Source organism: Oncorhynchus clarkii, chromosome 7 (assembly GCF_045791955.1).
Source record: "Oncorhynchus clarkii lewisi isolate Uvic-CL-2024 chromosome 7, UVic_Ocla_1.0, whole genome shotgun sequence".
In the NCBI taxonomy this organism is placed as follows: domain Eukaryota; kingdom Metazoa; phylum Chordata; class Actinopteri; order Salmoniformes; family Salmonidae; genus Oncorhynchus; species Oncorhynchus clarkii.
The window spans coordinates 59,812,475-59,839,411 of record NC_092153.1 but is presented as its reverse complement, the minus strand read 5'-3'; the positions used below and the strand labels follow the sequence as shown (position 1 = coordinate 59,839,411).

At 43.0% G+C, this 26,937-nt stretch overlaps 1 protein-coding gene across 5 annotated transcripts; it reads right to left on the bottom strand.

The window, feature by feature from the left end:
• Window positions 1-10,606: 10,606 nt before the first annotated feature.
• Window positions 10,607-26,531, bottom strand: LOC139414361 (cyclic AMP-dependent transcription factor ATF-1-like). Of its 5 annotated transcripts, none has more exons than XM_071162281.1 (7): window positions 26,471-26,531; window positions 20,931-21,029; window positions 17,879-17,976; window positions 17,347-17,486; window positions 12,278-12,457; window positions 11,940-12,084; window positions 10,607-11,529 (listed from the first exon to the last, which is right to left on the bottom strand). In XM_071162281.1, exons 2-7 carry the CDS (start codon window positions 21,027-21,029, stop codon window positions 11,385-11,387), a joined length of 807 nt encoding a protein of 268 aa, XP_071018382.1. In that variant the 5' UTR covers window positions 26,471-26,531; the 3' UTR covers window positions 10,607-11,384. The 5 variants fall into 5 exon arrangements, with proteins under 5 accessions (XP_071018382.1, XP_071018381.1, XP_071018380.1 ...); XM_071162280.1 differs by having other exon boundaries at window positions 10,722-11,529; window positions 17,879-17,979; window positions 20,919-21,029; XM_071162279.1 differs by lacking the exon at window positions 26,471-26,531 and adding an exon at window positions 24,693-24,722 and having other exon boundaries at window positions 10,722-11,529; window positions 17,879-17,979; window positions 20,919-21,029.
• Window positions 26,532-26,937: the final 406 nt, after the last annotated feature.

Below are 26,937 nucleotides of genomic sequence, written 5' to 3'. Positions count from 1 at the left end.
AGACTTAAAGGTTGAGACCGAGTTTGCGTCTCTGCCATGGGTAGGCAGACAGTTCCATAAAAATGGAGCTCTATAGGAGAAAGCCCTGCCTCCAGCTGTTTGCTTAGAAATTCTAGGGACAATTAGGAGGCCTGCGTCTTGTGACCGTAGCGTACGTGTAGGTATGTACGGCAGGACCAAATCAGAGAGATAGGTAGGAGCAAGCCCATGTAATGCTTTGTAGGTTAGCAGTAAAACCTTGAAATCAGCCCTTGCTTTGACAGGAAGCCAGTGTAGAGAGGCTAGCACTGGAGTAATATGATCAAATTTTTTGGTTCTAGTCAGGATTCTAGCAGCCGTATTTAGCACTAACTGAAGTTTATTTAGTGCTTTATCCGGGTAGCCGGAAAGTAGAGCATTGCAGTAGTCTAACCTAGAAGTGACAAAAGCATGGATTAATTTTTCTGCATCATTTTTGGACAGAAAGTTTCTGATTTTTGCAATGTTACGTAGATGGAAAAAAGCTGTCCTTGAAATGGTCTTGATATGTTCTTCAAAAGAGAGATCAGGGTCCAGAGTAACGCCAAGGTCCTTCACAGTTTTATTTGAGACGACTGTACAACCATTAAGATTAATTGTCAGATTCAACAGAAGATCTCTTTGTTTCTTGGGACCTAGAACAAGCATCTCTGTTTTGTCCGAGTTTAAAAGTAGAAAGTTTGCAGCCATCCACTTCCTTATGTCTGAAACACATTCTTCTAGCAAGAGCAATTTTGGGGCTTCACCATGTTTCATTGAAATGTACAGCTGTGTGTCATCCGCATAGCAGTGAAAGTTAACATTATGTTTTCGAATAACATCCCCAAGAGGTAAAATATATAGTGAAAACAATAGTGGTCCTAAAACGGAACCTTGAGGAACACCGAAATTTACAGTTGATTTGTCAGAGGACAAACCATTCACAGAGACAAACTGATATCTTTCCGACAGATAAGATCTAAACCAGGCCAGAACTTGTCCATGTAGACCAATTTGGGTTTCCAATCTCTCCAAAAGAATGTGGTGATCGATGGTATCAAAAGCAGCACTAAGGTCTAGGAGCACGAGGACAGATGCAGAGCCTCGGTCCGATGCCATTAAAATGTCATTTACCACCTTCACAAGTGCCGTCTCAGTGCTATGATGGGGTCTAAAACCAGACTGAAGCATTTCGTATACATTGTTTGTCTTATGGAAGGCAGTGAGTTGTTGCGCTACAGCCTTTTCTAAAATTTTTGAGAGGAATGGAAGATTCGATATAGGCCGATAGTTTTTTATATTTTCTGGATCAAGGTTTGGCTTTTTCAAGAGAGGCTTTATTACTGCCACTTTTAGTGAGTTTGGTACACATCCGGTGGATAGAGAGCCGTTTATTATGTTCAACATAGGAGGGCCAAGCACAGGAAGCAGCTCTTTCAGTAGTTTAGTTGGAATAGGGTCCAGTATGCAGCTTGAAGGTTTAGAGGCCATGATTATTTTAATCATTGTGTCAAGAGATATAGTACTAAAACACTTGAGCGTCTCTCTTGATCCTAGGTCCTGGCAGAGTTGTGCAGACTCAGGACAACTGAGCTTTGAAGGAATACGCAGATTTAAGGAGGAGTCCGAAATTTGCTTTCTAATAATCATAATCTTTTCCTCAAAGAAGTTCATGAATTTATCACTGCTAAAGTGAAAGTCATCCTCTCTTGGGGAATGCTGCTTTTTAGTTAGCTTTGCGACAGTATCAAAAAGGAATTTCGGATTGTTCTTATTTTCCTCAATTAAGTTAGAAAAATAGGATGATCGAGCAGCAGTAAGGGCTCTTCGGTACTGCACGGTACTGTCTTTCCAAGCTAGTCGGAAGACTTCCAGTTTGGTGTGGCGCCATTTCCGTTCCAATTTTCTGGAAGCTTGCTTCAGAGCTCGGGTATTTTCTGTGTACCAGGGAGCTAGTTTCTTATGAGAAATGTTTTTTGTTTTTAGGGGTGCAACTGCATCTAGGGTATTGCGCAAGGTTAAATTGAGTTCCTCAGTTAGGTGGTTAACTGATTTTTGTCCTCTGGCGTCCTTGGGTAGACAGAGGGAATCTGGAAGGACATCAAGGAATCTTTGTGCTGTCTGTGAATTTATAGTACGACTTTTGATGATCCTTGGTTGGGGTCTGAGCAGATTATTTGTTGCAATTGCAAACGTAATAAAATGGTGGTCCGATAGTCCAGGATTATGAGGAAAAACATTAAGATCCACAACATTTATTCCATGGGACAAAACTAGGTCCAGCGTATGACTGTGACAGTGAGTGGGTCCAGAGACATGTTGGACAAAACCCACTGAGTCGATGATGGCTCCGAAAGCCTTTTGGAGTGGGTCTGTGGACTTTTCCATGTGAATATTAAAGTCACCAAAGATTAGAATATTATCCGCTATGACTACAAGGTCCGATAGGAATTCAGGGAACTCAGTGAGGAACGCTGTATATGGCCCAGGAGGCCTGTAAACAGTAGCTATAAAAAGTGATTGAGTAGGCTGCATAGATTTCATGACTAGAAGCTCAAAAGACGAAAACGTCATTTTATTTTTTTGTAAATTGAAATTTGCTATCGTAAATGTTAGCAACACCTCCGCCTTTGCGGGATGCACGGGGGATATGGTCACTAGTGTAGCCAGGAGGTGAGGCCTCATTTAACACAGTAAATTCATCAGGCTTAAGCCATGTTTCAGTCAGGCCAATTACATCAAGATTATGATCAGTGATTAGTTCATTGACTATAATTGCCTTTGAAGTAAGGGATCTAACATTAAGTAGCCCTATTTTGAGATGTGAGGTATCCTGATCTCTTTCAATAATGACAGGAATGGAGGTGGTCTTTATCCTAGTGAGATTGCTAAGGCGAACACCGCCATGTTTAGTTTTGCCCAACCTAGGTCGAGGCACAGACACGGTCTCAATGGTGATAGCTGAGCTGACTACACTGACTGTGCTAGTGGCAGACTCCACTATGCTGGCAGGCTGGCTAACAGCCTGCTGCCTGGCCTGCACCCTATTTCATTGTGGAGCTAGAGGAGTTAGAGCCCTGTCTATGTTGGTAGATAAAATGAGAGCACCCCTCCAGCTAGGATGGAGTCCGTCACTCCTCAGCAGGTCAGGCTTGGTCCTGTTTGTGGGTGAGTCCCAGAAAGAGGGCCAATTATCTACAAATTCTATCTTTTGGGAGGGGCAGAAAACAGTTTTCAACCAGCGATTGAGTTGTGAGACTCTGCTGTAGAGCTCATCACTCCCCCTAACTGGGAGGGGGCCAGAGACAATTACTCGATGCCGACACATCTTTCTAGCTGATTTACACGCAGAAGCTATGTTGCGCTTGGTGATCTCTGACTGTTTCATCCTAACATCGTTGGTGCCGACGTGGATAACAATATCTCTATACTCGCTACACTCGCCAGTTTTAGCTTTAGCCAGCACCATCTTCAGATTAGCCTTAACGTCGGTAGCCCTGCCCCCCGGTAAACAGTGTATGATCGCTGGATGATTCGTTTTAAGTCTAATACTGCGGGTAATGGAGTCGCCAATGACTAGAGTTTTCAATTTGTCAGAGCTAATGGTGGGAAGCTTCGGCGTCTCAGACCCCGTAACGGGAGGAGTAGAGACCAGAGAAGACTCGGCCTCTGACTCGGTTGAAAGATTCTGTCGGCTGAATGAGAGACACCGGTTGAGCGTTCCTACAGCATTTCCTTCCAGAAACCGTGAGGACTGCGGGGACTGTGCCAGGGGATTTATACTACTATCTGTACTTACTGGTGGCACAGACGCTGTTTCATCCTTTCCTACACTGAAATTACTCTTGCCTAGCGATTGCGTCTGAAGCTGGGCTTGTAGCACAGCTATCCTCGCCGTAAGGCGAGTACAGCGACTGCAATTAGAAGGCATCATGTTAATGTTACTACTTACTACAAGCAGTCATCATCATGAATCAAGTCGACTATCTACTGGCAAATCCTTTTCAATGATAGATAAAACGTATCAGTGCTCATCGGCCATTGGACATAAACATTAAACAACAAGCTGGAAATTGCAAATTCAACGAGTGGTTTGTAAGGAATCAGTGGCTAACTGCAAGCGTTGCAAAGCAATCAAAAGCCTGCTATTCGTGGAGAGGGTGTGTGGTTTAAGGGTCTCAAAAGGATAAACATTCACATGCAACACCATTGGTCAGAAAAGGTTTAATATATTGGTCATGCTGTCAATCCAGCTGTCACACCTTGACCTTAGTTATCTCTGTTTTCATTATTATTTTGGTTAGATCAGGGTGTGACGAGGGTGAGTATGCTTGTTTTGTCTTGTCTATGGTTTTTGTATATCTAGGGGTTTTGTAAGTCTAGGTAATTGTATGTCTATGGTGGCCTGAATTGGTTCCCAATCAGAGGCAGCTGTTTATCGTTGTTGCAGATTGGGGATCCTATTTAGGTTGCCATTTTCCCTTTTGGTTTCGTTGGTTCTTGTCTATGTGTAGTTGCCACGTTAGTGTTGTCATTTTATTAGTTTGTTCAGTGTTCTTTCTTTAATTAAAGAAGTATGTATGCTTACCACGCTGCGCCTTGTACCCTGTATGGGTCTCCCCATACAACGAACGTGCGAGAAGAACCCACCATAAAAGGACCAAGCAGCGTGAAAAGGAGGAGCAGCGTTTGATGGAGCATACAGCATGGACATAGGACGAAATACTGGACGGTAAAGGATCCTGGACTTAAAGGATCCTGGGAGGAAATATTGGCAGGAGAGCATTGCCTACCATGGAGGCAGGTGGAGATAGCACGCGATGAACGGCGACGATATGAGGGGACACGTTTAGCACAGAAGCCCGAGAGGCAGCCCCAATATTTTTTGGGGGGTGCACACGAGGAGATTGGCTGAGTTAGGTTGGAGACCTGAGCCAACTCCTCGTGCTTACCGTGGGGAGCGTGTGACTGGTCAGGCACTGTGTTATGCAGAAATGCGCACGGTGTCTCCAGTTCACATTCATAGCCCGGAGCGATCTATTCCAGCTCCTGGCATTTGCCGGGCTAGAATGGGCATCCAGCCAGGACGCATTGAGCCATCTCTACATCCCAGATCTACAATGCGTCTCCACGGCCCACTGTATCCTGTGCCTGCTCCCCGCACTCGCCATGAGGTGCGTGTCCCCACCCCGGTACCACCAGTGCCGGCACCACGCACCAGGCCTCCAGTGCGCCTCCAGAGTCCAGTATGTCCTGTTCCTTCTTCCCGCAATCGCCCTGAGGTGCGTGTCCCCAGCCCGGTACCACCAGTGCCGGCACCACGCACCAGGCCTCCAGTGCACCTCCAGAGTCCAGTACGTCCTGTGTTTCCTCCACGCACTCGGCCTGAGGTGCGTGTCCCCTGCCCGGTACCACCAGTGCCGGCACCACGCACCAGGCCTCCAGTGCGCCTCCAGAGTGCAGTATGTCCTGTCCCTGCTCCTTGCACTCGCCCTGAGGTGCGTGTCTCCAGCCCGGCACCACCAGTACCTGCACCACGCACCAGGTATCCAGTGGCGACAGTACCCAGTCCAGAGCTTCCGGCGACAGTACTCAGTCCAGAGCTTCCGGCGACAGTACCCAGTCCAGAGCTTCCGGCGACGGGCCACAGTCCGGAGCTTCCGGCGACGGGCCACAGTCCGGAGCTTCCGGCGACGGGCCACAGTCCGGAGCTTCCGGCGACGGGCCACAGTCCGGAGCTTCCGGCGACGGGCCACAGTCCGGAGCTTCCGGCGACGGGCCACAGTCCGGAGCTTCCGGCGACGGGCCACAGTCCGGAGCTTCCGGCGACGGGCCACAGTCCGGAGCCTCCAACGACGGGCCACAGTCCGGAGCCTCCAACGACGGGCCACAGTCCGGAGCCTCTGGCGACGGTCCCCAGCCCGGGGTCTCCGGCGATGATCCACAGTCCAGAGCCTCCGGTGATGAGCCACGGTTCAGCTCTACAAAGGCGGAGGGACAAGTGTAAATAAGGGGGGCGGCGTCCAGAACCAGAGCCGCTACCGAGGGTAGATGCCCACAAGGACCATCCCCTATAAGTTCAGGTCCGCACCTTTGGGGGGGTACTGTCACGCCCTGACCTTAGTTCTCTCTGTTTTCGTTATTATTTTGGTTAGGTCAGGGTGTGACGAGGGTGGGTATGATTGTTTTATCCTGTCTAGGGTTTTTGTATATCTAAGGGTTTTGTAAGTCTAGGTAATTGTACAGTGCCTTTTGCCACATTTCAGGCTTCAAACATAAAGATATAAAACTGTATTTTTTTTGTGAAGAATCAACAACAAGTGGGACACAATCATGAAGTGGAACGACATTTATTGGATATTTCAAACTTTTTTAACAAATCAAAAACTGAAAAATTGGGCGTGCAAAATTATTCAGCCCCTTTACTTTCAGTGCAGCAAACTCTCTCCAGAAGTTCAGTGAGGATCTCTGAATGATTCAATGTTGACCTAAATGACTAATGATGATAAATACAATCTACCTGTGTGTAATCAAGTCTCCGTATAAATGCACCTGCACTGTGATAGTCTCAGAGGTCCGTTAAAAGCGCAGAGAGCATCATGAAGAACAAGGAACACACCAGGCAGGTCCGAGATACTGTTGTGAAGAAGTTTAAAGCCGGATTTGCATACAAAAAGATTTCCCAAGCTTTAAACATCCCAAGGAGCACTGTGCAAGCGATAATATTGAAATGGAAGGAGTATCAGACCACTGCAAATCTACCAAGACCTGGCCGTCCCTCTAAACTTTCAGCTCATACAAGGAGAAGACTGATCAGAGATGCAGCCAAGAGGCCCATGATCACTCTGGATGAACTGCAGAGATCTACAGCTGAGGTGGGAGACTCTGTCCATAGGACAACAATCAGTCCCTGGGAGACACACCAAACATGTGGAAGAAGGTGCTCTGGTCAGATGAAACCAAAATTGAACTTTTTGGCAACAATGCAAAACGTTATGTTTGGCGTAAAAGCAACACAGCTCATCACCCTGAACACACCATCCCCACTGTCAAACATGATGGTGGCAGCATCATGGTTTGGGCCTGCTTTTCTTCAGTAGGGACAGGGAAGATGGTTAAAATTGATGGGAAGATGGATGGAGCCAAATACAGGACCATTCTGGAAGAAAACCTGATGGAGCCTGCAAAAGACCTGAGACTGCGACGGAGATTTGTCTTCCAACAAGACAATGATCCAAAACATAAAGCAAAATCTACAATGGAATGGTTCAAAAAGAAACATATCCAGGTGTTAGAATGGCCAAGTCAAAGTCCAGACCTGAATCCAATCGAGAATCTGTGGAAAGAACTGAAAACTGCTGTTCACAAATGCTCTCCATCCAACCTCACTGAGCTCGAGCTGTTTTGCAAGGAGGAATGGGAAAAAATTTCAGTCTCTCGATGTGCAAAACTGATAGAGACATACCCCAAGCGACTTACAGCTGTAATCGCAGCAAAACGTGGCGCTACAAAGTATTAATTTAAGGGGGCTGAATAATTTTGCACGCCCAATTTTTTAGTTTTTGATTTGTTAAAAAAGTTTGAAATATCCAATAAATGTCGTTCCACTTCATGATTGTGTCCCACTTGTTGTTGATTCTTCACAAAAAAATACAGTTTTATATCTTTATGTTTGAAGCCTGAAATGTGGCAAAAGGTCGCAAAGTTCAAGGGGGCCGAATACTTTCGCAAGGCACTGTATGTCTATGGTGGCCTGAATTGGTTCCCAATCAGAGGCAGCTGTTTATTGTTGTCTCTGATTGGGGATCCTATTTAGGTTGCCATTTTCCCTTTTGGTTTCGTGGGTTCTTGTCTGTCAGCACTCGTTTATATAGCTTCACGTTAGTTTTGTTATTTTGTTCAGTGGTCTTTCTTTAATAAAATAAGTATGTACGCTTACCACGCTGCGCCTTGGTCTCCTCCATAAAACGAACGTGACACCAGCATGACTTCAGTGAGTTCAAGACAACTGGGAACTATGAAAAAAAAAATCTCAGACTGGGAAAATAAGTTTTGAACGGTCATTCAACTCGGAATTCAAAGTCGGGAACTCTGGCCTCTTTCTAGAGCTCCGACCTGAAGATCCCTGACGTCATGATTAAACCTTGTTTTTTCCCCCCAAGTTCTCAGTTGTCTTGATAGCACCATAAATCCAGAGAATGACAGACTTTTATGACAAAGTTTGATGACAAAATTCGCTCACAAGAAGGACCGCTGTGCCATCTTCATGTTCAAGTGAGCATAGCACAGCAAGGTCCAAAAATGTCTTGTATGCTACTGCATAAATGATGTAATATGCCAGGGAGATATGTATACTGTAGCTAAGAGTTATAGTTATACTAAGTGTATATTGTGTAGTAAACTGTTAGTAGCCCATGTGCCTCACCCTAATAATTTGGTCCCTTTCCCCCTCATAACTTAGTGGTGCAAATGTAGCCTGTTTTAGAGATGGCTTTGTCAAATATTGTAAGAGCTTTCATTGTCTGCATATATGCCCCCTTTATTTATCCTACGGTTCTGACTTAGTGTACAGGGAGAATACTGTAAGAATGGCCCATGTTCTGAATTCTGTCGCTTTACATTTCAAAAGTGCTGAACAAATAGTTATATTGACTATGTCCGTTTTATCTCGCTCATTTACTTAATCAAAATGACAGATTCTCTTATCCGCTCATCGTTCCCTAATGCCATAGTTTGTACATCTAAATTGTCAGTAGAAACCACATTGAAGCAAGTCAGCCTCATCAGCTATGTTTTTTTAAAGGTAGTAAATGAGGCTGAATTAACTGTTTCGCTGCCAGACAAGGCTTCACTGATAGCCAGGTGTAGCAGCGGTAAGGATTCACTCCATGGTGTTGATAAGAAAGCTCTACTGTTGGTGCAGCTTTATGCAGGTCCTAACAGTTTGTCTAGCAATGATCAACAACCAATTTGACAAGACAAGAATTTAATAATGGGCAAATGTTGCACAATCCAGGTGTGGAAAGCTCTTGGAGACGTACCCAGAAAGACTCAGAGCTGTAATCGCTGCCAAAGGTGCTTCAACAAAGTATTGACTCAGAGGTGTGAATACTTATGTAAATGAGATATTTCTGTATTTCATTTTCAATAAATTATCACAATTCATTTTTTCACTTTGTCATTATGGAGTATTGTGTATAGATGGGTGAGGGGGGGGGGGTGAAATCTATTTAATCTATTTTTGAATTCAGGCTGTAACACAAAATGTCAAGGGGTGTGAATACTTTCTGAAGGCACTGTAGGTGGGAGGGCATACAAGCTGTCACCAATTTATTAAAGCACAATTTGCCTAAATTGGTAATGGAAAAACATCAAGCACTACATTTTTATTCAACACTAGGTTTCTTGCATAATTTTACTGACACAAAAAGGTCCCACCATGTCGAACAAATGATCTGTCAGCAATTATACAATTGTACCAAAACTTCTTGTTTCAGCTGTCATATTTTTATTTTATAGGTATCACCAGTCACAGAACTGTGCCACGTTTCCATCTGAAGTTTTTATGTGAGTAAAGGCAAAACATATTTAAAAACAAATCATAACAGCTGTGATGGAAGCTTCGGAACAATTTTATAAATGCAAACAGAGAATTTGTTTCGTTACACATGGTGGAATCTTTTTGTCAGTAAAATTAATTGTGGTGGAAATGCCTTTATGCCCAAATATTGATACAACCATCATATCAAAGTAAACTTGGAGTCACACAATGATAAGGCATATGGTCCTCCCACTATGACTCGGGAAACCATGCAAGGTGGTGAAAGTGCAGTGATCTTGATGTGCCTTTCTAATATCGAGGGTCTTATTTTGGTGACGTGATGCTTGACTGCTTTTTGACGAGTACAAATATTCTTGCTCTTAACCATAATCTCATCATTTAGAATAACCTACCTGTACTCTGGGGCGGCAGGTAGCCTACTGGTTAGAGTGTTGAGCTGACAAGGTACAAATCTGTCATTCTGCCCCTGAACAAGGTAGGCCTTCATTGTAAATAAGAATTTGTTATTAACTGACTTGACTAGTTAAATTAAGATTACATATCTGCCCACTGTTAGTCAGTCACCAATTGGAAGTAAACCTAGCTAGAGACCACTAGAGGTCGTAGTATACCCATAACCTCAAACACTCATCACTAAAAGGGCCGACTGGACTAATTTCTCAGTTTTTGGCTAAAATATCCCTTTGACTAGTTTTGCAATAAAATGCATACCTTTAGTCCAGGGGTGTATTCACTTGGAACCAAATGTGGAGGGACCTACCTGAATTTGTCCAATAGAAACAATCGTTATCATTGCAAAACATATTAATTATACTGATTGTTTTTAAAACAGTCTGTTGCAAAAGAAACCGTTTACTCCAAACGGAAAACACTCGTGTTTCTATTCAAAAACAAGTGTTTTTATTCAAATTCAGGTAGGTCCCTCCCAGTTTCGTTCGCTTCTGTTTGGTTCTTAAATGGTAAACGGTTGCAAGATGTAATGAATATACCCCACCCAGGACAAGGCTCAGTGTCCAGGAAACAAGCCCATAAGAGTAAGCCAAAAGAACATTTGGAAAAATATTTATTTCCATTTACTGAATGAGTGACATTGCTTTCCCTCTTTTCATTTGATTTGCTCCCCCCCCCTCCCCAGAAATCTAAAATAAATATTACCCTGACATTGTGTGTTCTCCCTGATAGTAACAGCTAATTCAGCCTTACATAATCTAAGACAATCTTATCAAATACCACTTAAAAGGGTAAGGAATGAGACTTGTAACATTTCCTCATGGGGGAAAAAGGGGGGTGGGGTGAAAATAGCTGGTTCACATAAGACACATGAATCACACCATGAGGTCATCAAACAATAACAATTCAGCTGATAAATGTTTGATGTTAAAAACAGCAGATTGAGCCCACTGCTACACTTTTAAAAAATAAATAAAGGAAAATAAAGGAGTGGATTCTGGTAAAGGGGGACACAATTAGAAATTGATTGTCAATGATTATGCTCACAATTCACACCTTCCATGTGCTCACAAAATATACACAAATAAACATTAAGCATTGGTTATCCAATCTGTTAGCTCAATAAAAAGAGTTCTGATTAAAAACAGACAACCTCTCTTTCACACTCTTTTCATCGTCTTTTCTATGGAACACTTGCCATGGCCACTGTGTTTGTTAAAATAAACAGTATAAAACACAAACTGAGGAGGATGATTTCAGGTCTGAAATTAAAGGTCTTCCCGGTTAACCTCGCGTTGTCCATGTGGCAGAACAAAGCCGCTCGCTGATGGTAAAAGTCTTGCTTGCTGGCCGGCTTCTCTTCTTGTCCTCCTGGTTATCCTGTTTTGACATGGTACAGGTCCTTTAACGTCTTGAGTTCCTCAATGAGAGTCTTATTCTGGTTCTCCAGCACGGCCACACGGTTCTCCAGACACTTGACGTATTCCTTCTTCTTCCTGCGACACTCACGGGCCGCTTCCCTGCCCGGAAGAAACACAGAACTGGATTACATTTAAGGGATACTGTTTTAGGTTTAGGTCGTCATTCTAGTTACCCAGAGTCACATGAGCTTATGGATACCGTTTTTATGTCTCTGCATGCCGTTTGTACATAATTGAAGTCAGCAAATTGTTAGCTTAGCGCAATTGCTGGAAGTCTCCAGGTACAGTAGCCAGCTCCTCTCAAAAGCAGGGAAATAGACCAAACTACTCCAAAGCTGGGTGGTTGGCCATTTATAGTCTTACAAAGCTATAGTACATAATAAGTAGAAAAACAACCTAAATCATTTTACATTTTAACGTTCACACACAAAGGGACCAACTGTGCACTGGCACAATACATTCTCGTACATACACAGACCCATCATCATCATCCTTATGCCCACACACACCTGTTCTTAGCGAGTCGGATCTCTCTCTTCATGGTGGGGTCGCCAGTCTTCTGCTCAGACATTCCTACAGGGGAAGTCATGACCACAGTCTGTTGCGCTGTGGGCGCCGTGCGGATCTGGTACGTCTGCATCTCTCCTCCTGCACCTGTGGGGGATGAGGCCAATCAAAACAATAGATGAGGGCATCTCTTCTTTATAAATCTCAACACATTACAATGGGGTCTGCAAGCATATTTACTCACCTTCAGGGAGGCTTCAGTGACAACGAGAAAACTACTGGGTACTTCTCCTTATGGTATTGTCTCAAATCTTTCCGTGAGTCATGAAGCCATACTCACTCTGTACGACCACCTGGTTGCTGGGCACGAGTAGCTGCTGTCCGTCGGGCATCTGGGCATAATGTAGGATGGTGGTGCCCTGCTGTTGGCCTGAGTTGGTCATGGTGAGAGTCTGTAAGCCCTGAAGACTCTCTGACCCCGGGTTGGCCAGTTGAATGGTGCCGTTAGGGGCGATGGTAACTACAGTTAAACAAACAGGAAATTAGGGACGATGGTAACTACAGAAACACACAGGAAGTTAGGGTCAATAGTAACTACTAGTGATGGGTACCTATATGGAAAACCGATACCAGTTGCATTGTAAAGTGTTTTAGCCTGTATGGACATTGTTTGCGAACAGTAATTAACAGTTTCAATATTTCTACATGCCGTGTTGCATTATTCAAGTGTATTAGCTCCCTACTCATGCTGCACAGAAGTGACATGGAAACCGCAGATCGAAATGGCATGCATTGAGCGGTAGCCCTGGATCTCAGACACAGGCGTTTCTCTTCCGCCTGTGTGACTAGGTCGTGAAGTCTGACACAAATTAAGCTGTGGTGACTCTCCAAGTCCTGGCTGAACCCTACATCACAGCCACAAACAAAGCACATGCCTGCAATCCTTACATTGTTGTGCAGCAGGGGAGAGTGGTTTCGTCACATTCAGAGATCTATTTATTGCAAACTTTATCAAAGTAATCTAAAATAATTTATAGATTTTAAACAAAAAAAAACACTCAGACAGACAAAAGTTATAAATGGGGGCTCCCGAGTGGCATAGCGGTCTAAGGCGCTGCATCTCAGTGCAAGAGGCGTCACTACAGTCCCTGGTTCGATTCCAGGCTGTGTCACATCCGGCCATGATTGTATTTTCTTTTAGAAAAAGCTTTTGTTGCGCCACAGATCACTGCCTTCCTGAAAACAAACATGTATACGCAACGCTTCAGTCTGGTTTTAGACCCGATCATAGCACTGAGACTGCACTTGTGAAGTTGGTAAATGACCTTTTAATGGCGTCAGACCGAGGCTCTGCATCTGTCCTCGTGCTCCTAGACCTTAGTGCTGCTTTTGATACCATCGATAACCACAATCTTTTGGAGCGATTGGAAACCCAAATTGGTCTACACGGACAAGTTCTAGCCTGGTTTAGATCTTATCTGTCAGAAAGATATCAGTTTGTCCCTGTGGATGGTTTGTCCAAATCAACTGTAAATTTCGGTGTTCCTCAAGGTTCCGTTTTAGGACCACTATACATTTTACTTATTGATGATGTCATTTGGAAACATAATGTTAACTTTCACTGCTATGCGGATGACACACAGCTGTACATTTATATAAAACATGGTGAAGCCCCAAAATTGCCCTCGCTGGAAGCCTGTGTTTCAGACATAAGGAAGTGGATGGCTGCAAATGTTCTACTTTTAAACTCGGAGAAAACAGAAATGCTTGTTCAAAGGTCCCAAGAAACAAAGATCTTCTGTTGAATCTGGCAATTAATCTTGGCTGTACAGTCGTCTCAAATAAATCTGTAAAGGACCTCGGCGTTACTCTGGACCCTGATCTCTCTTTCAACGAACATATCAAGACTGTTTCAAGGACAGCTTTTTTCCATCTACGTAACATTGCAAAAATCAGAAACTTTCTGTCCAAAAATGATGCAGAAAAATTAATCCACACTTTTGATACTTCTAGGTTAGACTACTGCAATGCTCTACTTTCCGGCTACCCGGAAAAAACACTAAATAAACTTCAGTTGGTGCTAAACACGGCTGCTAGAATCTTGAATAGAAGCAAAGCATTGTATCATATTACTCCAGTGCTAGCCTCTCAACACTGGCTTCCTGTTAAGGCAAGGGCTGATTTCAAGGTTTTACTGCTAACCTACAAAGCATTACATGGGCATCCTCCTACCTATCTTTCTGATTTGGTCCTGACGTACATGCCTACACGTACGCTACGGTCACAAGACGCAGGCCTCCTAATTGTCCCTAGAATTTCTAAGCAAACAGCTGGAGGCAGGGCTTTCTCCTATAGAGCTCCATTTGTATGGAATGGTCTGCCTACCCATGTGAGAGATGCAGACTCGGTCTCAACCTTTAAGTCTCTACTGAAGACTCATCTCTTCAGTAGATCCTATGATTGAGTGTAGTCTGGCCCAGGAGTGTGAAGGTGAACGGAAAGGCACTGGAGCAACGAACCGCCCTTGCTGTCTCTGCCTGGCCGGTTCCCCTCTCTCCACTGGGATTCTCTGCCTCTAACCCTATTATAGGGGCTGAGTCACTGGCTTACTGAAGCTCTTCCATGCCGTCCCTAGGAGAGGTGCGTCACTTGAGTGGGTTGAGTCACTGACGTGATCTTCCTGTCTGGGTTGGTGACCCCCCCCCCCTTGGGTTGTGCCGTGGCGGAGATCTTTGTGGGCTATACTCGGCATTGTCTCAGGATGGTAAGTTGGTGGTTGAAGATATCCCTCTAGTGGTGTGGGGGCTGTGCTTTGGCAAAGTGGGTGGGGTTATATCAAGCCTGTTTGGCCCTGTCCGGGGGTATCGTCGAATGGGGCCACAGTGTCTCCCGACCCCTCCTGTCTCAGCCTCCAGTATTTATGCTACAGTAGTTTGTGTCGGGGGGCTAGGGGCAGTCTGTTATATATGGAGTATTTCTCCTGTCTTATCCGGTGACTAGTGTGAATTTAAGTATGCTCTCTCTCTCTCTTTCTCTCAGAGGACCTGAGCCCTAGGACCCTGCCTCAGGACCACCTGGCCTGATAACTCCTTGCTGTCCCCAGTCCACCTGGCCGTGCTGCTGCTCCAGTTTCAACTGTTCTGCCTGCGGCTATGGAACCCTGACCTGTTCACAGGACGTGCTACCTGTACCAGACCTGCTGTTTCCAACTCTCTTGAGACAGCAGGAGCGGTAGAGATACTCTGAATGATCGGCTATGAAAAGCCAACTGACATTTACTCCTGAGGTGCTGACCTGTTGCACCCTCAACAACTACTGTGATTATTATTTTGACCCTGCTGGTCATCTATGAACATTTGAACATCTTGGCCATGTTCTGTTATAATCTCCACCCGGCACAGCCAGAAGAAGACTGGCCACCCCTCATAGCCTGGTTCCTCTCTAGGTTTCTTCCTAGGTTTTGGCCTTTCTAGGGAGTTTTTCCTAGCCACCGTGCTTCTACACCTGCATTGCTTGCCGTTTGGGGTTTTAGGCTGGGTTTCTGTACAGCAATTTGACACATCAGCTGATGTAAGAAGGGCTTTATAAATTAATTTGATTTGATTGAGAGTCCCATAGGGCGGCGCACAATTGGCCCAGCGTCGTCCGGGTCTGGCCAGGGTAGGTCGTCATTGTAAATAAGAATTTGTTCTTAACTGACATGCCTAGTTAAATAAAAAATATACACTACTGTTCAAAAGTCTGGGGTCACTTAGAAATGTCCTAACATTTTTTGCCCATTAAAATAACATCAAATTTATCAAAAATACAGTGTAGACATTGTACAGTGTAGACATCAAGTGACGAGGCGATTCCAGGATGCTGGCCTTCTAGGCAGAGTTGCAAAGAAAAAGCCATATCTAAGACTGGCCAATAAAAATAAAAGATTAAGATTGGCAAAAGAACAAACACTGGACAGAGGAACACTGTCTAGAAGGCCAGCATCCCGGAGTCGCCTCGTCACTGTTGACGTTGAGACTGGTGTTTTGCGGGTACTATTTAATGAAGCTGCCAGTTGAGGACTTGTGAGGCGTCTGTTTCTCAAACTAGACATACTAATGTACTTGTGCACAACTGAGCAAGAGGACCAGGGCCTCCCACTCTTTCTATTCTGGTTTGAGCCAGTTTACGCTGTTCTGTGGAGGGAGTAGTACACAGCGTTGTACGAGATCTTTAGTTTCTTGGCAATTTCTCACATGGAATAGCCTTCATTTCTCAGAACAAGAATAGACTGACGAGTTTCAGAAGAAAGTTCTTTGTTTCTTGTAATTTTGAGCCTGTAAATCGAACCCACAAATGCTGATGCTCCAGATACTCAGCTAGTCTAAAGAAGACCAGTTTTATTGCTTCTTTAATCAGAACGATGGTTTTCAGCTGTGCTAACATAATTGCAAAAGGGTTTTCTAATGATCAATTAGCCTTTTAAAATTATAAACTTGGATTATGTAACACAACGTGCCATTGGAACACAAGAGTGATGTTTGCTGATAATGGGCCTCCGTACGCCTATATAGATATTCCATAAAAATCTGCCGTTTCCAGCTACAAGTCATTTACAACATTAACAATGTAATTTTAATGGACAAAATGTGCTTTTCTTTCAAAAACAAGGACATTTCTAAGTGACCCCAAACTTTTGAACGGTAGATGAAAGGTGAGTTTAGGAAGCCAAGCTAAAATATGCACATTTTCTCTAACCCTAAACATACAAATATGTATTTTACAGTAATACAGAGGGTGACATCTTAGTCGTTTTTATAATTTGATTATTCTATATTTAGAGAGCATATAAGTAATCAAGCCTTACATTTTTGTTGAATAGGAAATCAAAACATTTCAAAGGTTTATCATATTTGTAGTGTGTACTTGAGCTTGTGTCCAAAAGTGACTACACCTCAGCAATTTACAACTATTTTTTTATCAGAATGGTGAGATTTTAACCTTTCTTGGAGTATGCAGCATAACTAGTTATTTTTTATGGTCCTCATTATAATTACTTTAGGCCGTCATTGTAAATAAGAAATTGTTCTTAATTGACTTGCCTAGTTAAATAAAATACATGTAGATCACATTTTACATGACATTTAGTTACATTTGTCATTAAACAGAGGATTTCATCCATTGACATAAAGCATACTCAATGTGTGTCAACTGTATGTGGCCTTGCTGTTGCCTTGGGAAATCGCATAATGAGCCATTTGGCACTACCTGTCCCCTGCGGTGGGGTATATTTTCACAAAACTGCAGAAGCCCATCATTGATGATCCATTACTTAGCAAGTGCCTCCAATTCTTAACAATATCCAATTGTAGAATCTATTTATGATGACAGTGGTGAATTGGTAAGACTATGTAGTAGGGCAACCCTTACTGTACTGGCCGCTGCTGGTCTGGTAGATTGTCTGGGTGTTGGGCACTGTCACTGTGGTCATGCCAGAGGAAGAAGGGTTGTCATCCTCTCCCTCGTTCCGTGACGCCACCTCCTCAGCAGACAGCTCATTGAGGATCTTTCTACAGACCACCGGGAAGAAGCAGGAGATTACTCATCCATTAAAATATTACCATAAAGATTGGTAATTCTATTATATGTTTGTTGTTTTGGCAGGAGGTGGTAATTAACAAAAAACACTATGCTACAGAATCAAACAAATGAGATTGGAACATTTTATGGAGAATAGGTAGCTCACTAGTAAACATCCAAAAGGTAACATCAATGTAGTATCATTGTTGGATTTCAGTTCACTACTTATACATTGAGATTGACTGTTTTTCCACATCATCATAGATACTATTTAACATCCCAGTTCAGCAGTGACCTTTGCAGTCTGCACACACTTCTTTTCACTATTACAAATGGGAAACTTAAGATGGTGTTTTGGACACAACAGTGCGGGGACAGCTACCTGTAGGAGGGCCGTCTGGCCAGTATCTCTCTGGTCTTCTGGGCGGAGGCTCCACTGTCTGAGGAGTCCTGGGAGTCGTCACTGTCTGAGCCCTGGCCCTGTGGAGGAGAGATGTCCCAGGACATGATGGGTTACTCATCTACCATGTTTACTTAATACCTAAGATCAGAATGTGGGGGCACAAGATAGAGATTCAATCACACATTTACAATAGTAATACAGTAGGACAAAGGCTAACAGATTTAAGTTATGCTAGAAGAACAGGGGACACCTCACTGTAGTCCATGGCCAGTATTCATTAGGCATCTCAAAGATGGTGCTGATCTAGGATCCGGGTCCCCCTATCCATGTAATCTTATTCATTTTGATCTCAAAGCCAAAACTGATCCTTGATTTGCATTCCTACTCTGAGATGTTTGTGAACATGGGCCCAGACCTAGTTCCTGGTTGTTGAGGAGCTCCTCTTGCCTTTCCTTACAGTTCTCTGCTGCCAATGACTGGAACGAATAGCAAACATCACTGAGTCTTATATCTCCCTCTCTGACAGCTGATGCTGAAAGTTAGAGAATCTTACCGATCACTGTACCTGTACGCAGCCAAAATGTAAATAGCACACCCAACTACCTCATCCCCAAATTGTTACTTATCTTCTTGCTCTTTTGCATCCCAGTATCTCTACTTGCACATCATCATCTGCACATCTATCACGCCAGTGTTAATGCTAAATTGTAATTATTCCGTCTCTATGGCCTACTTATTGCCTTATCTCCCTACTCTTCTACATTTGCACACACTGTACATATATTTTTCTATTGTGTTATTGACTGTACGTTTGTTTATGTGTAACTCGGTGTTGTTGTTTTTAAAATCGCACTGCTTTGCTTTATCTTGGCCAGGTCGCAGTTGTAAATGGAAACTTGTTCTCAACTGGCCTACCTGGTTAAATAAAGGTGAAATATATATATATTTTTTTAAATAAAATAAAATAACCTCAGGCCTGGGCAATTATTTTCCATGGAGGGCCACATTAGAATATAATTTTGCCATCGCGGGCCAGCATCATATTATAGGATGATACATCATGTGTATGACTGCGTTGACAGATATCTACTATAAATCCCATCCAGATATGCTGCTTACTTTTCTTGTTTAACATGCACAGAAACAAACCACATCCATGTTCTCCTTTTGGTAGGTATTTTCATTATTAAACATTCAATGAACTACACGGAGGGAAAAGTACACTGTGCATTCAGCACCACGGACAGAACTCTTGTTAAAGGGTATGCACAAAAACACAAGAAAGAGAGAGAGCTCAACATTACATTTAAACTACTCAATCAGTGTGAGGAGTGAAGTCTTGCTGAGGATTGCTGAGAGGTGAGTCAGTAAGAGATGATCTGTGCCTTGACTTGTTATATTTCATCACTGAAAATGTCTGTTCACATACGTAGGTTGACCTAAACAGTGCAATCATCTTCTGAGCATGACTCCTAATCTTTGGAAAGTTTTGTTCATCGAGATATGCATAGAACCTTGTCAGTGACATTGTTTTGAATAGTTCTCCAATCACTGCATCAGACCGAAGATCGATACGCTCAAGTTGCAGTTCAGTGAGAGCGTTTTCCACATTGAAGGTGAAAGGAGAGGAAACCAACAGCATGTCATTTTCCAACCCTTTGAAATCCTCGAAACAACGAGAACTCACTGTTCAAAGCACACAGCAGGGATGTATACTTCTCCCACTGGTCATCTGATAGGGAACACAGTAGAAGTGTCAGAAGGTGGGTGAGATGGTTGGTTTCTACTTGGCGGATCAGGAGGAGTAATTTTCCCTTGAAGGCTATGACAAGGCTGTACACCTGATGTGCAAAAAGGCCCTTTCCTTGTAGTTTGGAATCCAGTTCATTCATGAAGGCCATGATGTCCACGGTGAAGACAAAATCAGCCAACCATTCTTTATCTTGCAGTTGAGGGAAATCCACATATTTTCCTTTCATTTGCAAAAACTCTGCAATCTCCGACTTCAGGTCCCACACCCTTTTAAGCACCTTCCCCAAACTGAGCCATCTCACGTTTGTGTGGCAGGGGAGATCTGCACGACCCAACCTCTTCCAACAGTGAGATAAGAGCAAAATCTTTAAACCACAGGCAGTTTATGAAGTTTACCACTTTAGTGTGTTGTATCCACAACATGGCTCATTTTCAAAACACATTTACAGAGCACCTCCTGATGAATAATGCAATGCAGGAAAAAAATGTTATGATCTGGGTTCAGCTCAGCTACTTGATCTTGTATCCTTTTCAAAAGGTCAATGTTTTTTCCTGTCATGTTTGGGCACCCATCTGTGGTCACAATGGAGAACTTTTCAAAACTTTGCCACACACTTATTAACCTCCTCCAATAAATATTGTGGTTGTGCTCTTCGTTGACTGCACTGAAGCAAGCTCCTCTGTAATTTCAAAGTCATCACTGCTCTCATCCAGGACCAAGGAGAAATAGGTGAAATCCTTTACCTTGTCTTTGAACTGTTGTTCCGTAATCTCTGCGATGTCCTCAACACACCGTGTCACTGTTCGTCTTGACAAGGAAACATTTTCAAACAGCTCTTTCTTGTCCGGGCAAAGTATTGCTGCAGAGTCAATTAAAAACATTCTTTAAATTAATTCGCCCTCAGCGAATGGCTTGCTATGTTTAGCAATTTTGTGGGAGAGTACACAGCTACCTCTCGCAATTCCGTCATTTGCTGAATGCAGTTTTGTGAAAAGTCCTTGCTGGTTTTGCAACTGAGAATGCAATGCTTTTGATGCACTTGCCGTCTGCTCAGAAGGCATATTCCTATAGTTCCCTGCATGTTTCGTCTGGAAGTGTTGGGACAAGTTGTAGTCTTCAAGACAGAGATGCTCTCTTTGCACACTAAGCACACAGCTTTCCCCGATACCTCAATAAAGAAATATTTGGATGTCCACTCTTGTTGGAACACCCTACATTCATTGTCTACTTTCCTTTTCTTTGAAAAACTCAGGCCTGGCTAAGCTGAACAGTCTGCACCTGTGGGGACTGGATGACCGACGACTGGATCACCCCCTGCACCTGGAAATGACCCCCAGGGAGCTGGACCACCGTCACAGGAGAGCCCCCTAGAGACATCTGCAAACACACAGTCAGATTAGAGGGTGACAGGAGTGAATATTCCATCCTGTACTGTCCTGTGGATTTTGTTTCATGTCCTGTTAAAAGTAGACTCAGTGAGATGACGTAGATGCAAAGTTAACAGTAGTGGGTACACACTTCCTAAACAAATGTAGTTACAGTTCATTCATTATGCTGGTCTGACTGGATCGTCACTTTCTATTTTCAAGGATCATAAATTTGTAAAATTCTGAACAAAAAACAATTCCAAATATTTTACTTAGTAACAGTTCATGTAAGGAAATCAGTCAAATGAAAAATTAATTAGGCCCTAATCTATGGATTTCACATGACTGGGATTATAGATATGCATCTGTTGGTCACAGATACCATACAAAAAAGAGAGGGGCGTGGATCAGAAAATCAGTCAATATCTGGTGACCACCTTATGCAGCGTGACACATATCCTTTGGGCTGCATAGAGTGATCAGGCTGTTGATTGTGGCCTGTGGAATGTTGTCCCACTCCTCTTCAATGCTGTGAGAAGTTGCTGAATATTAGCGGGAACTGGAACACGCTGTCGTACATGTCGCAGCAACAGCCTTCCACCTCCACCGGGGACTGCATAGGGCAACCTGTCATCCGCATCTGAGGAGCATTCCACAGACACGAGGCCTACTCCAAACTATTCAATAAAATTCCTCATCATATTCTGTCTCTGTCATTCAGTTAAGCCTGTACTCGATTGAACTAAGAGCATTGAAGTGCGAGGCTCAAATTCTCTGCTGTGTTGGTTCCGTTGCTTTCACGTTGTAGCAGCGTGAAGCACACTAGTGCACCTGTGCAGATACACTAACTGTGTCTGAGTGAAGTCTTGCTGCTCTCACTGAGTCTATCTAGAGTCTCTGATCCATCAATACACACTGAAACCAGTGTAGGCTGCTGAGGTGAGGACGGCTCATAATAATGGCTGGAATGGAGCGAATGGAATTGCATCAAACCATGTTAGATACCATTCCACTAATTACACTCCATCTATTACTACGAGTCCCTCCTCCCTCCTTCCCAGTTAAGGTGCCACCAACCTCCTGTTACTGAAACAGATAGGGCTGGGAATTGCCAGGGACCTCACGATACAATATTATCATGATACTTAGCTGCCAATATGGTATGTATTGTGATTCTATATATACACAGATTCGATACTGTGAATTGATTGTGATTCCAAGATGATATTGTGATTTAAAGTGACCAAGATGGCACTTCAGTAGATAATGGACATTTTACATGCTCCTGACCAATTCTGCCATTTATTTTTATTCAGAACTTTTTTTTTGTATATAATGTCTCCGCCATCTCCTATGATGGCAAAGATATTATGCATTGCCCTCTGTTCTATTGGCCTCTGTTCTGGTGGCGAATGTGCAGTCACTGGAGAACAAACTGGATGAACTCCGTTTGAGACCATCCTATCAATGGAACCTGTAATATTCTGTGTTTTTCGCAGTCTTGGCTGAACAATGAAATGGATAATATACAGTATATCTCGCAGATTTCTCCATTATTCATCAAGGCCGGATGGCAGCCTCGGGTAAAACTAAAGGGGGAGGGGTGTGTCGCTTTGTTAACAGCAACTGGTGCGTGATCTCCAATGTGAGGGATTCACTCATTATGCAGAGGGACAACAGAGCCATGAGAAAACAAGTTTGATCAGTCATGAAAATAAAGGTGCAGGTTTTTGCACCATCCTGCTTACAAGTAAAAACTCAAACAGGAAGTATAAGTGACGCGCTCAATACGGAAGTGGTCTGATGAAGCAGATGCTAAGCTACAGGACTGTTTAACTAGCACAGACTGGTATATTTTCAGGGATTCCTTTGATAACATTGAGGACTTCACCACATCAGTCACCGGCTTCATTAATAAGTGCATCGACGACATCGTCCCCACAGTATGTACAGTGGGGCAAAAATGTATTTAGTCAGCCACCAATTGTGCATGTTCTCCCACTTAAAAAGATGAGAGCGGCCTGTAATTTTCATCATATGTACACTTCAACTATGACAGACAAAATGGGGGACAAAAATCCAGAAAATCACATTGTAGGATTTTTTATGAATTTATTTACAAATTATGGTGGAAAATAAGTATTTGGTCACCTACAAACAAGCAAGATTTCTGGCTCTCACAGACCTGTAACTTCTTCTTTAAGAGGCTCCTCTGTCCTCCACTTGTTACCTGTATTAATGGCACCTGTTTGAACTTGTTATCAGTATAAAAGACACCTGTCCACAACCTCAAACAGTCACACTCCAAACTCCACTATGGCCAAGACCAAAGAGCTGTCAAAGGACACCAGAAACAAAATTGTAGACCTGCACCAGGCTGGGAAGACTGAATCTGCAATAGGTAAGCAGCTTGGTTTGAAGAAATCAACTGTGGGAGCAATTATTAGGAAATGGAAGACATACAAGACCACTGATAATCTCCCTCGATCTGGGGCTCCACGCAAGATCTCACCCTGTGGGGTCAAAATGATCACAAGAACAGTGAGCAAAAATCCCAGAACCACACGGGGGGACCTAGTGAATGACCTGCAGAGAACTGGGACCAAATTAACAAAGCCTACCATCAGTAACACACTACGCCGCCAGGGACTCAAATCCTGCAGTGCCAGACGTGTCCCCCTGCTTAAGCCAGTATATGTCCAGGCCCATCTGAAGTTTGCTAGAGAGCATTTGGATGATCCAGAAGAAGATTGGGAGAATTTCATCTGACCATATGACACCAAAATATAACTTTTTGGTAAAAACTCAACTCGTTGTGTTTGGAGGACAAAGAATGCTGAGGTGCATCCAAAGAACACCATACCTACTGTGAAGCATGAGGTGGAAACATCATGCTTTGGGGCTGTTTTTCTGCAAAGGGACCAGGACGACTGATCCGTGTAAAGGAAAGAATGAATGGGGCCACGTATCGTGAGGTTTTGAGTGAAAACCTCCTTCCAACAGCAAGGGCATTGAAGATGAAACATGGCTGGGTCTTTCAGCATGACAATGATCCCAAACACACCGCCCGGGCAACGAAGGAGTGGCTTCGTAAGAAGCATTTCAAGGTCCTGGAGTGGCCTAGCCAGTCTCCAGATCTCAACCCCCATAGAAAATATTTGGAAGGAGTTGAAAGTCTGTGTTGCCCAGCAACAGCCCCAAATCATCACTGCTCTATAGGAGATCTGCATGGAGGAATGGGCCAAAATACCAGCAACAGTGTGTGAAAACCTTGTGAAGACTTACAGAAAATGTTTGACCTCTGTCATTGCCAACAAAGGGTATTTAACAAAGTATTGAGATAAACTTTTGTTATTGACCAAATACTTATTTTCCACCATAATTTGCAAATAAATTCATAAAAAATCCTACAAATGTGATTTTCTGTATTTTTTTCTTCTCATTTTGTCTGTCATAGTTTAAGTGTACCTATGATGAAAATTACAGGCCTCTCATCTTTTTAAGTGGGAGAACTTGCACAATTGGTGGCTGACTACATACTTTTTTGCCCCACTGTATATGCAACGCAGGACACCCTAGATAAACTAGTAATATCATCAACCATGTGTAGTTAACTAGTGATGATGATTGATTGTTTTTTATAAGATAAGTTTAATGCTATCTAGCAACTTACCCTGGCTTCTTGCTGCATTCGAGTAGCAGGCAGGCTCCCCGTGGAGTGCAATGAGAGGCATGTGGTTAGAGCGTTGGACTAGTTAACTGTAAGGTTACAAGATTGAACCCCTGAGCTGACAAGGTACAAATCTGTTTTCTGCCCCTGAACAAGGCAGTTAACACACCGTTCCTAGGCTGTCATTGAAAATAAGAATGTGTTCTTAAAAGACTTGCCTAGTTAAATAAAGGTGTTAAAAAAAAAAAAAAATTAAAAAAAAAAAAAAATTTGTTAAAATTCAAATATATATATTTTTTTAAATCGGCCAAATCGGTGTCCAAAAATACAGATTTCCGAGTGTTATGAAAACTTGAAATCGGCCCTAATTAATCGGCCATTCCGATTAATCGGTCGACCTCTAGTAATAACTACGTAAAAAAAATCATTAACACGTTAAATTATGTGACGTGCAGTCATATTCTGGTCCTAATTAGTCAACAAGTTTATATGACACATCAAATAGTGTTATTTGACATGTTTTTTAACACACAAAGACCCAAACGGCATTCATAGAAATTCGGGTTGAGAATGAAACGACTGAAAAAATTAACAACAAAACAGCACAGCAAGTAAGTGAAATAAATGAGATTGGATTATGTTTTACTGGTAATGGGGACATACGTAAATGCCAACAAAATACATGTTTGGTCAGTGTGTGTGTGTGTGTGTGTAACCTTTATTTAAGGAGGCAAGTCGGTTAAGAACAAATTCTTATTTACAATGACGGCCAAACCCGGATGAAGCTGGGCCAATTGTGCACAGCCCAATGGGACTCCCAATCACTGACAAATGTGATACAGCCTGGATTCGAATCATGGACTGTAGTGGCGCATCTTGCACTGAGATGCAGTGCCTTAGACCGCTGCGTCCGTGTGTGTTAACTATTTAACTGTACTAGAATGCTTAAAAGTCACAAATGTTAATATAGTTTCTCTATTGGTCAAAAATGTCATATCGGTGCATCACTAACCGGTACACCCCTGTATATAGTCTCGCTATTATTATTTTACTGCTGCTGTTTAATTACTTGCTACTTTTTTCCGTATTCGTTTTTTTTAAAAACTGCATTGTTGGTTAGGGGCTAGTAAGTAAGCGTTTCATTGTAAGGGTTACACCGGTTGTATTCGGCGCATGTGACTAATACACTTTGATTTGAAATTCAGTAACGTTACTAACTAGCTAGCTAAGTTGCTGACAGCACTAAACCTAAAGACTAACTGTGGCAATGTTAGATAAGTAGCTAACCATTGCTAACTAGGTAACGTTACCGGAACTAGCTAACTGCTTAACTGCAGCGTTGGCTAAGGACAAGTTAGAAATTTGAATACGTTCGCTAGCAAACATTAACGTTTGCTAGTTAGCCAATTAGTCAAATTAGGCCGGGTAAAGTGTCAGTCAGCAAACTGCGTAACGTTAGTTGGCTTGCTAAACATTGCCGTTGGTGAATAAACCAGATTATATTCTTAACATTTCTCCAGGTCTCATATGCCAGCTAGCTGACTCGCACTGTATTTGCTTTTGGACAATGAGCGAATTTGTGTAATACCGAGTCACTGGCACGCAAGTACCCGCGTCAATAGACGTCAGCAATACCGCCACCTTCCCTTCGACAACGACGAGGAGACGGAGAGGGAGCCGCCATTAAATGATTAGCAACAAAGCAAACCATTGCTCAATTTAAAGCTGAGTACATAGCTAATATATATGTAGGCGGTCAAGTCATTGAGAAGCTGCATTACCTTTCAAATCCTTCGTGGGCCTCAGCAATGGCGTCGATTATCTCAAAAGCTGGTATAAAATATACATATGTGTGTGTGTGTGTGTGTGTGGGGGGGGGGGGGGGGGGGGGGGGGTAGTTGCTGGCTAATTGCTAAATAAAAGGGCGGTGCGACACCATTATTTTTTTAATCGTTTAATTTTTTTGAAAGGAAGGAGGCCCCAGGATACACATATGACGTTATTGTTTCCTTTGGGTGCTGTGATTGGTGGAAACAGTAGTGCTAGAGCATGGAAAGTGTAAAATATAAATGTGATGTAATGTATTGACGTTAATCCTCTGTTTAAAATATAGCCCATTGAATATGAAATAAAGATTATTTAATCAGAAAGCTATGGTTTTAAAGCTGATCTTGTTAAACATGTATTTTTAAAAAGTGTAGTGAAAGGTCAAATCCATAAATATTACCCTACGAATCGTTCGTTACCT

Bases quoted from the DNA above. Each gene is read 5' to 3' on its own strand.
- LOC139414361 (XM_071162277.1), bottom strand. From the start codon at position 21,077: ATGGAATATTCACTCCTGTCACCCTCTAATCTGACTGTGTGTTTGCAG. The intron at 12,085-12,277 runs GTGAGTATGGCT...CATCCCCCACAG, and splicing joins CAACCAGGTGGTCGTACAGA to GTGCAGGAGGAGAGATGCAG. The intron at 11,530-11,939 runs GTGTGTGTGGGC...TCTTCCGGGCAG, and splicing joins ATCCGACTCGCTAAGAACAG to GGAAGCGGCCCGTGAGTGTC.